The following is a 16,925-nucleotide window of genomic DNA, read 5'->3' as shown; positions in this document are numbered from 1 at the left end:
CGCAGCCAAGGTATTGAGGGGATCGGTTTTGGTGACCTTAGGACCGCACCTCTGCTATCTGCGGATGACGTGGTCCTATTGGCTTTATCAGGATGTGATCTACAGCTCTCACTAGAGCGGTCCAAATCTGAGACCATGGTCTTGAGCCGAAAAAGGGTAGAGTGCCTCCTCCGGGTTGGGGAGGATGTGCTGCCCCTAGTGGAGGAGTTTAAGTATCTTGGGGTCTTGTTCATGAATGAGGGGAAGATGGAGCGGGAGATCGACAGGCAGATTGGTGCAGCGTCTGCTGTGAAGCGGGCGCTGTACCGGTCCATTGTGGTGAAGAGAGAGTTGAGCCAAAAGGCGAAGCTCTCGATTTACCGGTCGATCTACGTTCCTACCCTCATCTATGGTCAAGAGCTTTTGGTTGTGACCGAAAGAACGAGATCTCGGATACAAGCGGCCGAAATTAGTTTTCTCTGTAGTGTGTCTGGGCTCTCCCTTAGAGATAGGGTGAGGAGCTCAGTCATCCGGGGAGGACTCAGAGTAGAGCCGCTGCTCCTCCATGTCGAGAGGAGCCAGTTCAGGTGGCTTGGTTAGGATGCCTCCTGGACACCTCCCTGGTGAGGTGTTCCGGGCACGTCCCACCGGGAGGAGACCCAGAGGGAGACCCAGGACACGCTGGAGGGACTATGTTTCTCAGCTGGCCTGGGAACGCCTTCGGATTCCCCCGGAGGAGCTGGCCCAAGTGGCTGGGGAGAGGGACGTCTGGGCCTCCCTACTGAAGCTGCTACCCCCGCGACAAGACCCTGGATAAGTGGAAGACAATGGATGGATGGATGGACGGATGGATGGGTAAAAAACATGATCTCATTAGTAATAAAATTATATTATACAATATATGCCAGTAATTGATTAAGAAATAACTTAATACACTAGTATATAGCAGCATTTTCCCCATGTTAATCTTTCATGGAAATTTCCTTTGTATTCAAAAACAAAATTTTCTTTGTACTGACTCCTTGTTCTAAGAGCTGAGAAACAACAAGAATATTCAGCATCCATTTGAGAATTGATGCTGAATAGGGTTTAGGTCCGGAGATAAACTTAGCTAGTCTAGCACCCACACAACTGCACGAGAATACACCAAGTAAAGAAAAGCGAAGCTGGGCAAGCTAAAAGGAGCATGGTCGGCTGATCAGTGCTTTATGAGCTTGATAGTTTTTGCTCATAGATTCTTTTGTCCATTTCTCAAGGCAAAACTAATCCAGCTCCTTCATGTTGAATGACTTTTGCTTGTGAGCAGTGGTTTTCAAGTCTATCTACAAGTTCTCAACTAGGTTGAGGTCTGGACATGGAATAGGCCTTTCCAACACATTTAAATGTTTCTCCTTGAAGCACTCAAGTGTTGCTTGCACAGTAAACTTCAGTTCATTTTCCTGCTGGAAGGACAATGGTGAAGAGTACAAAGACAAGTGTGTCTGTCCTGCAGTCAAGCATGACTGGGAGTTGCATGAGGAATGCCAGTTTTAGGAAGCTGCAGTTTAATGAGGGAACCATAAATGCCATCATCTTCTGTGACATACTGAAGCAGAGCACGATTCAGAAACTGGGCCACAGGGTAGTATTCCAACATGATAACGTCCCCACTCACACCTACAAGACAACCACTGCCTTGCTAAAGAAACTGACCGTAAAGGTGCTGGACTAGCCAAGCATGTCTTGGGACCTAAACCCTATTCAGCATCCATTCTCAAATGGAAGGTGGAGGACATCAAGGTCTCTGACATCCACCAGCTCTATGATGTCATCACGGAGGAGAGGAAGAGGATTGCAGTGGCAACCCATGAAGCTCTAGTGAACTCCTGGCAAATAATGTTGGTCACATGAAATTTTGAGGGCTGTACTCACTTATTTAGAGAGCAAATTTACACTATTATGCAAGCTTCAAACTGACTGCATTGTGTCAAAGTGTCAAGTCTTCACTTTGTCCAATAAAGAGATAAAATATTTACTAAAACTTGAGGGATATACTCACTTTTGTGAGATACTTTACGTGTTGGTTTTAATTGGTTAATCAAAAGTACAAATGCAAATTGCAACCAAGAAATGATCTTGTTTCAAGCTGTGGCATGTGGTGTGTTTCTTTTGCTCACCACGCCTTGCATGTTAAAACCTGTCAGACAGCTATCTTTGATGTGATTGAATGCATAATGAAAATGATTCACCACAGCAATGCTATTGTGCGTTTTCGGTAAGCAGTAGCGTCTTTGTCTTAAAAGGGGGAGGGGCCATGGAAGCATAGTTAAATGTATCTATCAGTGAGCCGCTGCAGTGACTTTTATGAGAGTTCTGCTTGTTACAAAAATTTGTTTTTCATTACTGCCCTTTCTCTTTCCTTTTAGCAGGGGGACAGCTGGTTTGCCAAACAACAACATGAATAGGTACGGCAAACAGTGAGTAAATAACAGTTTATTAGTTTTAGTTAATTATTTTCAAAGGTTATGATTAATTCACAGAGCACACTTCTCTAAGGAAATGTTTTTTTGTCCACAATTAAATTGCTGTTATTGTATGCTATTTTATTTCTGTAATTTACAATTTTGTGATGAAAAATTATGGTTTCCAGTCACTGTAAAGGTTTACAATTTGTTGTGAACTTTGTTATTGTTTTCTATAGAACATTTTCTATAGAACACATTTATATAAATAGGACTAAAGGCTCCCACACACCCTTTGCTCCCAAATTTAGCGATCAGGATTCAGCCATAAAATGATGGTTCCTTAAACAGGGTAATCACTCCGTACTAGCCCTAGCCATAGAATTCTCTTACTGCCAAGTCCAATATATATTCGTCTATATATTCATCTCCGCTTAAAGGCACTTTAAGACATGCCTTAAAGGTGCCTTGACATCCCTGTATAAATCATTTCATGTAGTTGATATTGCCACATATGTAAATTCTTCAAAGAATTTCATTACAAAAATAATGTCAACTTGTTGTTTTGTCAGGCTGAATGTCTCTCCTCAATACAAGGGTTTGTTGTGGAAATGATATGCAGCTTAAACAGTATTTGGTTGTAGCGCAACACTCTGTTACAAATCCATTATTATGGTTTTATGGCTGGTTGAAGTGTTTGTATTGCAGGATGTCGGACAGGTGAGCTGGCAATGCAATTCAACACAGTGGGACTGAAATAAATAGCCACATAGACTGCACTTATGCAGCTAGGAGCGAGCACCACCATGGTATGGAAGCTGGTTCCCTGCCGCCACACAGGAATATACAGCTGGGACCCAGTTCTCTGCTGCGGTAGCGCAGAGAATTTACTGCTACCATACCCGTTGCACAGTGTGCTGCTATCTCTTCACCGTGGTGGAGTCACTGACTGCGGAGGAGAGCCCGCTATCCCGGGCAACGACAGGAATATCATGCCGTGTACATGCCACAGATTTTTCAGTTACAAACACACCTTTCTTATATTTCACAGCGTTTAGAAATGAAACAAACTTACGGGTAGTGACAGCGTCATAGTCTCTGCCTTCTGTGTTGGTACAGAAGTTTATTTTTAAATGTGTTTGTTCGAAAACCACAACTTGAATTCCCCAACAGGACACCGTCTTCAGTTAAGTCCCCATAAATTAACTTTAGCCACTCTTCTGTATTTCTCTCGTTCTTAGTGAGTGAGGGAGTGAAAATTTCATGCATTTTAATTTTAGTGCACCTTCTGACATATCTGTTGCCCTTTTTAGTAACCGCTGTGAAATTAGTTTGAAGTTTAATATGGGATATTTGCTCTGTGTAGAAGCAGGATGTTAAGGCAATTAGCATATACTTTCCTGGGTGTGTACAATCCTTTCAGGGTTTTGGTAACAGTATCAGTATAGCATCTTTCCAAATTGCAGACAATTTTCCACAAGTCTAAAAATATCAACTTTAAATACTCACACCTTTACTTATTACATAAAAGATTTGATCACATCATGAAGTTGATATGTTGATTTTCTACCGGGCACGTGTTTGCTTTTGAAAAATGCATGTAACCCACTTTGTACAAGTCACATTCTAGGTTTGTAGGAGCTGAGATATAGTGCAAAAATCAAAGACACAGGTAGTTGTAGTTTGTGAATTTTAGCTCAGAACATAAAATCAGATTACTTTTATATTCTGTTGTATACAATAGAATATCCAACATTTCACACAAGCCCTTATTCCACAACAGAATGTCTCATTGGCCCTGTTCCCACAGCAGGAAAATGTGGCCCAAATCAGAACTTTTGTGGGTCAAGTGACCAGTTTAGATATTTTAAGACAAGTGGGAATGCTCAGATTTTGCCCAAAACTGATCTTTTCGAGTCAAATTTGAACTATTTCCATATGTGCTCCTGAATCCAATTCGTATATGATCTTTTTAAATGTGACTCCCGTGGGAATAACTTGATTTGATGTATCTTTGACTTCACGTTCCATCAACATTTGTCCCAATTTGGCCCCAGCGGCTGGAAGTTACAGGAATTAGCATTAGCAAGACGGATGGTAGCTAAAATTCTAAAAATGGTGCCACTCAAGGTGGCAGCAAGTAGAAGTAGCTCTGTAACTTTGATTGAAATGTTTTTCTTTTTGTCAAAATCAAATTCCTGCTTTTCTTGGAAAAATAGCTTATTTTTCACAACAGCTTCTTCTTGAATTGGATGCTGTACGGCAGGATTGATTTTTTCCCATACTTTTCTATATTTTGCTCTTTTGATATGATGCGTAACCATAGCAACAGGACAATTTACAACAGGGAGCAGCTGATTAACATCGCAAAAGCAGAAATTATATGACAACTGAAGCCAGAAATCTCTCAAGAGTTGAAAAGGAGGCATTGTGGTTTCAGAGCAGGATCAAAGAAGAGAGTGAGAAGGAGGAAGTTCAAACCATCTCTGCCATCCATCATCATGCGCAATGTTAGATCATTAGCTAACAAGTTGGATGAACTTCAAGCCCTGACAAGGACTCAGCAAGAGTATTGGGAATGCAGTATTATGTATTTTACTGAGACTTGCAGGATCATATCCCCGACTCCAGCGTCTCTCTGCTGGGCTTCCTGACAATACAAGCAGACAGAGATTTAAAGAGTAGCAGGAAAAGGAAAGGAGGTGGATTGGCAGGGCTTGTCAATAACGGATGGTGTCACCCAGCACACATTACTGTGAAGTGTCGTCTCTGCAGTCCAGACATTGAACTATATACAAGTTTTTGTCCACATTATTTGCCAACAGAGTTCAACAGTGTTGTTTTGGCGGATGTTTACATGCCACCCTCAGCTGTTGCCGATAATGCATGTGATGTCAGTTCCGTTGTTTCCAGGACACACACTACAGACACAACACTCCAATTCTTTTGTGGCAATATCTTGTGATTTTAATCACACCTCACTCTCTGCTACACTGCCAACGTTGTCAGCTGCTCTACCAGTGAAAATAAGACATTGGATTTGTTTTACACAAATGTCATGGATTCATATATTTCCAAATCAAGACCTCTTCTGGGTAAATCAGATCACAACCTTGTTTTTCTATGCTCAGATTATAAACCACTTGTCAAGAGACTACCTGTAACAAAAAGGGCTGTGAGAAAGTGGTCAGATGAAGCTGATAAAGCCCTACAGGGATATTTTGAAACAACCAGTTGGATTTCTCTTTGCAAGCCAGATGGAGAAGACATAAATGTCATGACTATATGAACTTCTGTATGGACAGCATCATTACCACCAGAACAGTGAGATGCTTCCCTAATAACTAACCCTGGATCACCAGTGACCTGAAGGAACTGTTGATCAAGAAAAAATGAGCCTTTATGGAGCGAGACAGAGTTATTGAGGAGTATACAGAAGCAGCTCAAAGTCAAGGAGGTGTATAGGAAAAAGCTGGAGAGTGAACTGCAGAGGAACAATATCAGAGATGTGTGTCAGTGATGAAAAAGATCACAGGCTTCAAGCAGAAAGAGGATCGGATAGATGGAAGTCTGGAAAGAGCAAATAAGCCGAATACATTCTTCAATAGGTTTGGTTCAGGAACAAGCTCCACATCCTCCCCTCCTGCTCCCAGGCAAACAGACATCGCACCCTGCTTGGACCCACAGCTTTCCTGTCACACCTCAGATGTTCAATCTTCTACCTCAGTCATGGACTCTTCTGCTTCCACTAGTTTGTCTTCAACCAAATCAGGAGATGCTGCTGCTCCCTCCCCCTCCCACTCTTCTGTTTACTAGAAGTCATGTGAACAAGGCTGCAGGTCTAGATGGTGTCAGCCCCAGAGTCTTGAAGGTCTGTGCAGAGCAGCTCTGTGGGATTCTGCAGGACCTCTTCAATCTAACCTTGACCCAAGAGAGGTACCTTCCCTTGGGTCTGGGTCCCTTCTTCTGTTTTGGAAGAAATCCTGTCTGGTTCCGGTACCAAAGAAAACTCACCTATTAGATGTCAACGACGACTACAGACCCATTGCCCTGATATCCTACATCATTAAGGTCCTGGAGAGGTCCTGGAGAGACTATTTTCTGTTGGCCCACCTATGTAAGCAAACAAGCTGATATCAGGACCCCTGCAGTTTACCTATTGCCGTGGAGTTGAAGATGAAGACACCATCATGCACCTTCTTCAACAAGCCCACTGTTACCTGGACAAAACAGGCAGCACGGTGAGGATAATGTTCTTTGATTTCTCCAGTGCATTGAATACAATTCCGCCTGATTTGCTTTGTCAATAACTCCAAAAGACTCCAGCGGAGGCCTCAACAATCGCCTGCATCACTTCCAACTTCCAGCACAAGTCCAACTCCTGTCATCTACAGAAATACTCAGATGGCTCTGCAGTTGTTGGGTGCATCAAAGATGGACAAGAAATTGAGTACAGAGAGCTAGTGGACTGCTTTGTGGCACGGTGTGGAAGGAATCATCTCATTTGATTGTGAACACAACAAAAGAGACAATGAATCAGTTAAATGATTTATTGAAAAAAAGAACTGAATTGTAAGCCTGGATTGGATCGGGTTGTTCTGCAGAAGATGAGACAGGGAAGTTAACGAGGGGCCAGGTGAGATCCAATGGGTAAATGTCAGATGGGAATCTTTCTTAAAGTAGTTGGCTCAACTAACCACTCGGTCCCACTACTCGGATTCAGTGCCACCTCACGGATTAAAGAAAAATTAGTGGCTTACATTCAGTGTACAGAATAATCCATGGTGTGTTTTACAGCCACTAACCTGTTCTTTCATTGTTTCACTGGTTCGTGTGTGTGTGTAATAAATCTTTAACGCCGCTCCTTGTGTCTCAGCTGAATTATCAGATCCAAATCTCGATTCTTTACAGTGAAGCAAATGTACGTTTCCCAATCCTCTCCACCCATGGCTTGTTGGTCAGAAAGTCACTAATCCAGGAACAGAGTGGTGCGAATAATCGCGGGTTCTGGAGCTTCAGGGCCAGCATGTCTGGAATCATGGTGTTGAATGCTGAGTAGAAGTCTATAGGACCTAGCACCTCAACATAGGTGTTAGAGTCAGAGCTGTGTGAAGTGCCAGTGAGACAGCATTCTCTGTGGGGCGATTCTCAGCGTAGGAGAACAGCAGGTTGTCACTGGCACTTCACACAGCTCTGAACATGCGATTCATCGCGATTAAAATTTATAATCGTTTGACAGCACTATATATATATCTATATATATATATATATATATATATATATATATCTATATATATATATATATATATATATATATATATATATATATATATATATATATATATATATATAGATAGATAGATAGATAGATAGATATAGGGGCTGCACAGTGGCGCAGTGGATAGCGCTGTTGCCTTGCAGCAAGAAGGATCTGGGTTCAAATCCAATCCTGGGTCTTTCTGCATGGAGTTTGCATGTTCTGTGCATGCGTGGGTTCTCTCCGTGTACTCCAGCTTCCTTCCACAGTCCAAAAACATGGCTTCTATAAATCTGGCCTTAAAAGTTACAGAAATTCTGCTCACATAGGATCTGACATCACAGCTCCTAGAAATTTAAAAAGGGAAATCCCACCTTATCTTCTTTGCAGCTGGTGCTGTGATGTCTTCTCCCTCTGTGGACCTTCTCAAAAAAATTAAAATAAAAAATAAAAACACCCACTCAGATCAGGCGGAATCACCATTTGTTAAAGAATTGACCTGGCTACGGTCACCCCAGGTTATTATTTTTTTTAATAATGTGGTTTTTCTATTGTAGACTTCTGTAGTAATAAAAAGACTCTTAAAACCAAACCAATTTTACTATATTTTATCTAAAAGGCAGAGGGATGTTTACAGCTTCAGTAGTGGGCTTTTCATACACAACAACAAAACGGGCAGATATCCAGGCGCTGGAGAGCCCCGTTTATTCCTCACACAGACATTAAGTTGCGTCAATTGTGTACACCCATTCAAGGGTGTGCACAATATCATACCAGTGTTCTGTTCATCACATTGGTGGAGAAGAACACACTATAATGTCCTAGCTGACATGTCTTCCCCTAATCAGTCATACTGTCCAATCTAAGTATGTCCAGCTCCAGCCTCTGACTAATACTCATCAAATATTTGATTACTTCCACCAAAACTCAGCCTTCATTAATACTGCTTACATTTAATTTGTCAGCAGTTACATCAGTCCATTTTTAATAATAGTAATAATAATAATAATAATAATAATAATAATACATTTTAACTATTTACTTGCTTTGTATCTTTCAGAAAGGAGAGATCGGGATCTCCTGAAAGCTGTGTCTCCATGGAGACTGAGAAGTCAAGAGAGGCACCTATAGCATTCAATGAGGGAAACAACTGTAGTAATGCAGAGTAAGTACAGCAATGGCAGCAAGGTAAAATCATTAATCAATGTTGAGTTTATTGTTTCAACATGTAGATAAAATTACAATATTTTCAAATTGTGGTAAAATATTCATTGTTTATTTGTGAGAATTTTTATTTCCACAAATTAACCTCTTTTTTTAATGTATTTACATCTCTTTAATTCTGTATTTCACATGTCAGCATTGAATAAACTTTATATATTGGGAAATAGATATGTTAAATAGATTTATTTTTAAGATTATATTATTAAACTAACATTTATTACCGCTTAAACCCAAAAAAAAGTTCAAAAATAGTTACCGTTCAGTCCTGGTAATGATAACCATATACCATGTATAAGTACCGTACGAGTTCAAATGTGTAAGGTACTCAACTCATCCCTACAAGACATCTTGAAATTTGTCCTTGAGATTTGCACAACTTAATCGGTACTCACTAAGAGCCTTTGCCCATAATCAAAAAATTATTAGAATTTCACCTCGGTAAGATAAAAGTTATTCACAAAGCCTTGAATAGCCTCTTGCTCCTGAATGTGTGTGTGAATAGGTGAATGACTGATTGTAGTGTAAAGCGCTTTGGGGTTGTCGGACTGCTTAAAGTGCTATACAAGTAGAAGCCATTTTGTCATGTTTGGGGGTAGGTTGGTGCTTGGACCCAAACTCAGAGAGACCAAGGCAGGGAGCGAATATGGGTGAGTTTAGTGAAAAGATGATCCAAAAACTTACAAAATCACTGGAGAACTCAGGAGCAAAACAAAAACGTAAAGCTGGGGTGTAACACGAGGAACCGAGGAGGCAAAGTGACATGTGGCAGCAGTGGGAAGAAGTAGAAAACACAGTTCAGGGAGGAGAACACAGCAAAAACCAGGTAGAAACAAGAGTAACCAGCCACGAGTGGAGAAATAAGAGGAGCTTATATACTGGGAGAAAAGGAGCTGGAACAGAGGCAGGGGTAAATAGGTTAATTGGTCACAGGTGTGGAGAAGGAGCTGGGAGAGCAACAAACGAAAGTAGGCAGAATGTGACTAAAACACATACAAAAACCCAGAACTGTGTAAACCATGACACATTTACCATTTACCTTGCGACAAAGAAGGGTTTTTCGGATGCCTCTTCTTATGGCATCCCCAGCGCACTCCAAACAATTTACAGTCAATGTTAGGCTTTCAGTTAGTCCATGTGGGACCACCTTGTCATCTCTCCTGTGTCTCTCCTAGGTGCTTGGTTGCCGAAACACGTTCACCACTTGTGATAAGTTCATAACAATTTTAAACCACAGTAGCTTGGGTCCTGGGTGTCTCCCCTGTGTGTGAAATGTCTCTCTACATCAAGTCATCGGAAGCCCTAATTGGGCGTCGTCTCCTTGGCTGCATCATGAAGCATAGTTATTAGCACTGGACCCCATATCCTTAAAAGGATATTGAAATGTTCATTTTATTTATCTATTTATTTATTTCCTGATGATGTTACGCTCACTTAAACCATTCACCCACAAGTTTTTTTTCTATTTTTCATTTAAATTTCTCATAGGTTCTGAATTGCATTTATTTTTCTTTCACATTTTTTTTAAAGATTAGATGGCTGTGCTTTATCTAATTATCTCTTCCTAGTTGTGTTTATGCTAATGCAATCTGACTGGATTCATCTATTAAATCAGTCCCATAAATTAATCTGATTAAATTAACTTTTAATCGCTAAGTAATTACTGCATAGGTTAAATAAATAGGTATTTCTCTATACTGCCTTCTTGTGGATCTGGTGTTTCGCAAGCTTTTAGGATGAATCAGTCTGTGTTCAAATTATTCTGATAAATTCACCTTTATCTTAATGCTATAATTATCCATATTTAAACGTTATTAACCTTGCCTATTGTAATATTATTTATATTATTTATGAAGGCATTCTATATTTCTCTCCCATAAATAAATATTGCAGTTAAGAAATAAATAATTATGTGAGCCGTTTCCCTGTTGCTTGTAGAGCTGTTTTGTAATGCATATTATATTCTAATGTTACACATTTACATTTATCAATGTGTTTTGTTAATTGTGTATGAGAACTCTGAAGTGAAGCTTGAAAGTGTGTTTGTGCCAAACTCATATTTTTTTGGCTGACAGGTCAGTTTTTTAGGTCAGTTGAATGTCCTTCATTACTGCATTAGTCTTGGCCATTTCTGTCCATTTTCAGTGTCCATAGTGTGGCCTCCTCCAGGTATGCATTCTGGTCAGCTGCAGACCATCAGTGCATTGAAGAGCAATTATCATGAAACCCCACTCTCCAGTCCTTGTCTGTAGAAGTAGAATGCAAGTGGCCAGTATTTTGCCAAAGCACATTGTCTAATTTAACCATTGTCCATCTTTTCCATCCGTTGTGTAATGTTGATTAGTCCAAACAAAATTAAAGGTACATAGCCATGGTATATGCGTATAGAAAAGACCAAAAACCATTTGATCATGATAAAATAATTTTATATACACCAATATTTATATATATCATTACAAGATAAACATGGCAGCACGTGCAGCTGCTCCTATCAAATCTGTTATGTAACAATCCATGAGTTTTCTTTAATAGTAGAACAACAAGAAGTGCCTTGACCTTCTAGTGGTTTCCAATAGCAGCTGCTGCTGCTTACGTATTAATTTGATACCGTGATTGGCTAAAACCAACCTTTGGTACGCAGGCACTGGGTGTTGCTTCGCCCAATCAGCGTGGAGAGTTCTGCTGAATTCTCCGAACAGGTTCAATGGGAGTGGTCCTAGATTGATTATGTACAGACCGTACAGTGCTACACATTATCAGTCTGGCTGACCAGGTAATGGTCAAGGCACGAAAACATACATTTTTTGTATCAGCAACAGGAGCTGAGGAAATTCCAGAAGATAGAGCCTTCACAAATTCTTTATCTCCTTTGTTCTTGAGGCAGGAAAAGCCCTAACACAAACTAAGACATGAATGAGCAAAATAACTAACAAGTATGATTGTGTTAAACTTATATTGCTAGAACACAGCATGTGCATTTTATCTAATAACACTTTTTGTATACATTTTTAACCCGTCTTCCAAGAGTGTACATTGAAGTATTGTGCAGCATTCTTGTTGTTCTCTGGAGACAAGCCTTTTCGACACTTTAAACACACTGGGCAAAGGGATAGAAAAATATGATAAAATTACATAATATTTTTAGAATTACAAATCTGACCAAAATATTCTACAAATATGTTTCTTGCCAATGATTCTTGACAGCATAATTGGCAGACTTGAAACAAAGTAATGAACTCTAGAAGAATACTTACCCGCTATGCTTATCTCTGTAGAACTAATGACTGTAAAGGCTCCGAGGTGTCCAGTGATCCGGCTGCCCAACATCTGCAAAAAGACTTGGATTCCATTTTTCAGGTGTGTACACAGTATGTCATCTCCTTTAGAGTATCTCCATTTGGATGGAGAGAAAAGTATGGCCATTTAATCTTTGTTGTTCTTATCTGCTGCTGGGTGAACTATCCTGTCTTTGGATTATTAATGAAGTTATTCAATCACTAGTTGTGGCCAGGTCCCCTTTATGCAGGCATGGACTGGTAATCGGGTGTACCGGGCATTTTCCCAGTGGGCCGACGTGCTGTTTGGGCCCGACATGTATATTAATAATATGTATTATTATTATTATTATTATTATTATTATTATTAATCGGCCTAGTTCTATTTGCATAATGCATGAAGAAAAATAAAATCAGCAGCGCAAGAGTCTGTTCCGATCATCCGGCCCTTACCACAGGTTACTGCAGCCCATTGGTTATCATCCCTGACAGTCTAAAGGGCTAGGCCAATCATAAAGTAGAAAAACACCTTCACGTTCCATGTGGAACTTTGTGCAGCGGTGTTCACAGCAGTAACGGATAAGAAATGCAAGGGAGGCGCAGAGAAACTGCGCGAAAAAAAGAAACGAGTTCTTCAAACGGACGCTGCGAAATGTGTCAAACTGACTGACATATTCCCAACAGCAGGCCCTTCATCTGCTCCGGTGTCTGATGTAAAATATGGTGGTGGTGGTGGTTGTAGTCAGTGACGTACGTGCGGTAGGGTTTATAGCTGGTGAGGCACTGACGTCATCAGTCAGATTTGCAAATATATACGCTCTACAGAGTAGACTCATTGCAAAGTGGTGAAGGAGACTGATTGAGCCAAATCAATTCACCAAGATACATGGAAAAAATATTGGTTCTTTGATGAAAAAAATAAAACTAAATGATTTGTCATTTGATTGGTAACAGTTTATGAGTTATGATGGATTTCTGCATTTGTAACACATTCTAAAACTATAACCCACATTACGCACATTTTATTACAAAAACAAAACATGAATAATTATCGCTGTCTTACCTCTACTTATAAATGAAGTCCATGCGGCGCTCTTTCTGAACAAAAATATCATCATTTTCCGGTAAAAGTTCTCTTTATCTTCTTCAGATTTAAAACTCTCTCAGTCTCAGTGGAGCTCACTGCCAGGGAGGAAAGCCTTCCTTGATCAGTCCTGTTCCAGCAGTACGTTTTGAGTCTTTTTAGTGCTTTACTTGTTTAGCATAAATCGCTAATAAAACATCCATAACTTACTTTGACTCTACAGTTGTAGGATCAGGAGCGGTGCCCCTTGAGCGCCCCCTGCCTAGAGGGGAAGGAACTGCCGGCCTCACCTACATCCAGTTCTCTGCTTTTTATGATTGTGCAGCAGCACAAAAACATGTTACCTGCACACAGTTTGATGACCAAAACACAATTCGTAATCCACATATATTAAATTGTGAAAAATCAGTTTATAAGTGTTTGAACAATTTAATTTATGATCTAGAGACAGGAAGATGCATTCACAGAATGCAAGCTGCTGTAGAATTGCCCACTAGCAGCACAGTGGGCAATTTTTGGGGTTATGTTATTTTATCATATTCATCAAGGGGTTGGTTGGTTTATCATTACATAATTGAACAATTGAATTTATGATCTAGAGACAGGAAGATGCTGTATGTGTGATTGACTGTGACTTTTCTTTCTCTCTCTCTCTCTCTCTCTCTCTCTGATCTAAGAATTGTTGCTGTGCTGTGGTGGAGTTTACATTTTACAGTTAAGATTAAGATTTTGGAAGTATTTTAAGTGTCCACTCTCACTAATTTCCATTAACCTGGCCTCAAGGTATTGCACAGTTTGTATACACATTCAGTACACACAAAAAAATGTGGTGGGCCAGTCTAATCCAAAATGCCAGGGCCGATTTTTTGTCCCAGTCCACCCCTGCCCTTATGTATAATGTTACTAGCTGACAGATGTGGGGCCACCCTTTTAAAGTGGAACACCTTGTTATGCCAGAAAGCTGTTTGAATATGATTATTATTATTAATTATAATTTTGTATTCTAATTTTAATAATAGGTCATTCAAACTCAATTAGTAGCTATAACAAAATATGGTTCAAATGGTGGTGATCCCAAGGCTATAAGCTTGTAATGACTAATACCACTAATGCATTTATTAATTAGCTGTTATAAACTCATTTATGCCGGAACAAGGTTATCTGATCAGTTTCTGACCGATGAGATTTATCGAGCAAGCTATGAGAACCCCAATATAACTGCAATTAGAGTTTAAATCGTTACTCCTTTATCACCATCCAATGATTATGTCTCTGTATTAATGTCAGATGTTAACTCAAAAAGAGATAATTCTGTATCTTGAAAGACCATGCAAACTCTGAATTGAAATGGACACAAACAATTACTATTCCACAGGTTGTTATCTATTGAACCAAAGCAATTCCCTGTTACAGTAATTATTCTAATTCCACAACCTTGGAAACTCTACTCACTACTAAAATAAACATGCGAAAATATATTAAAATAAAAGTTAAAAAAAGTGGATTAAAATGAGAAGTAGCAAATCTTAGTTCAAATCACAGTTGTTTGAACATCACATTCAAGACGTCGGCACTTGACGTAGCAGCATTGAAAGACAGAGATAGCTCTGAGAACTGGATGGGCGCCTCAATGTTTTCAATAAGCTAGCTAACAGCTTAGCTACGCTGCATCTTCCCAAGATGGCGATTATGACAACACATGACCTACAACCTTGCGTGATGCGTAAAGGGGGGGTCTTAATGAAGTAATCCGTGCTTACGCTAATGTGGGATGGTGCCTTGACCAGGGGGCGTCCTGAATGAGGAATTCAAAGAAAGGCCGCAAACTAGAAGAGGGGTGCACAAAAAGATTGAACTAATAAGAAGACAGGAAAGAGAAAGGGAAAAAGATGGAAAAATCGACCCCCGGCGGGGTCACTTATGAACCACAAATCAAAACACAGCCAAAATCACTTACAAAATGCATGCACATACATCAGAGATATCCAGCAGTTAAACAAAACTTGGAGTAATTAAGCATTAAACTAAATCCTAAAAGTTCTGCCCAGGCATAAGAATATATCACCTTATGGGTGAAAATAAAAAGGGGAATCTTTTCTTTACTCTGATGTTGCTTCAGCAGATGTTCTGGCCTTGGGTCCACGAATCTGGTCTCAGCTTCGGCGGGGCCGGTCCGTCGGAGAGCGGGGAACGGGAGGAGAAATCCCTTCGTCTCTCTGGGCTTTTCAGAAGCTTTGTTCGGCCAGAACGAAAGCGTGGTCCCTTTTATGATCACCGGGAGATAAACCGCTCTCAGTCTTCGATCGAAGTGGGTTCAGAAAGTACTTTAAAAGTCGACCTCCTGCACATTGGAGCAGGGATGGAGTTTGCTTCGAAAATCTTCGGTCCTGCGAAAAATTATCGAGTACATGCCGTGTGGGGGTTGAATCTCACAGAGTGAACAGCTGCGTGCCTTCTCAGTCTGGCGGTGTGCCAAAAGAAGGACAAATGCAGCGTGCAGCTGGGTTAGATACCTTTCCATAGTAACGTTATCTCGTTGCTTCGTTGTTAGGGTCGGCGGCCATTTTGGGCCGTGTTGCATGATGGGAGTTGGTGGCCATTTTGACCACATTGCATCATGGGAACTGCAGTCTGTCACGTCCTGTACTGGCATAACAACCTTTTCATGGAGTTAAGTGAAGTATTAGACTTAAATAATAAACATGATTATTTTCATCATCATTATTATTAGTGTGTAGTAAAAGTAGTAGTAGTTTGATTTGAAATCATCTACACAATAATAGGTCATTCAGCAGTGGCTTCCAATGCCATTCATACAGAATACTTGAAGATGACAATTTAATATATTAGAAAGTGGTGATTATCTAGTTTCAAACAATAATATTCACCGTAAAATGAAAAGTGTTAACAACATTTACAAAACATATAGGGAAGCAAATTTAAGAATGTGTACTCTGACTGTATTAAACAGAATTTAGATAATACAACATTGTGTTTTGTATAATGAATCACAATAAATAACTTAATCTCTACAACTGCACCACTTTCTCTGGTGTGCTTTAAGGCTCAATTCTTGGACCAGTTCTGTTCTACCTCTACTTGTTGACATTAGGACCCATACTTTCAAAAGACAATGTTTCTTTTCATTTTTATGCTCCTGATTTACAGATTTTCATACCAGTAAAACTGAATAACAGCAACACACTAGGTTAATTGCAAAATTGTCTGTCTGATATCTAGCAATGGCTCTCACAGAATTTCCTGCGCTCAAATGAGGGGAAAATTAGTATATTGTGTTTAATCCCTAACCACATTGCCATGCACCTACTTTCAGCTGTATTACCCCTCCATTTAATTTAGCTATGAGGAACCCAAAAAAATAACTGACAATGCCCCTAACCCTTGACAAACAGGTTTTTTTTCAACTCTTTTCTGCTAGGGCCTACTTGAGAAGTCCTCTTCTTCTGCCAGAAGGCATGGATCAGGCTTTCCAGTTCTTTATACCTGAGCGTCTTGTATATCTGCCATTGTGATGTTCACTGGACTTAGTTCAGGGAGATTATTGTGGTGTGCTCTTAGATCTATTACCCTCTGTGATGCTTCTCTCTCCCATATCCCTTTCCAGCATTGCGTAGTTTGTTGCCTTGGTGGGTTGGCTCACGTGTTAT

General features: G+C 40.1%; 1 protein-coding gene across 2 annotated transcripts in view; it reads left to right on the top strand.

Annotated features, from left to right (window-relative positions):
• Positions 1 to 2,313: 2,313 nt before the first annotated feature.
• The window catches only part of LOC110367139 (NLR family CARD domain-containing protein 3-like), a 47,124-nt gene continuing 32,512 nt past the window's right edge, over positions 2,314 to 16,925 (top strand). Inside the window, exons 1-3 of one of the 2 annotated variants that reach the window (XM_036130124.1) lie at positions 2,314 to 2,423; positions 8,738 to 8,842; positions 12,174 to 12,255. In XM_036130124.1, coding sequence (XP_035986017.1) covers positions 2,323 to 2,423; positions 8,738 to 8,842; positions 12,174 to 12,255 — 288 coding nt within the window. In that variant the 5' untranslated portion in view covers positions 2,314 to 2,322. Of the gene's footprint in view, positions 2,436 to 8,737; positions 8,843 to 12,173; positions 12,256 to 16,925 lie in introns of both variants that reach the window. The other variant, XM_036130123.1, reaches the window with a different exon arrangement.

This window comes from Fundulus heteroclitus, unplaced genomic scaffold, assembly GCF_011125445.2.
Source record: "Fundulus heteroclitus isolate FHET01 unplaced genomic scaffold, MU-UCD_Fhet_4.1 scaffold_28, whole genome shotgun sequence".
NCBI lineage: Eukaryota > Metazoa > Chordata > Actinopteri > Cyprinodontiformes > Fundulidae > Fundulus > Fundulus heteroclitus.
This window is presented reverse-complemented; position numbering and strand designations above follow the sequence as displayed.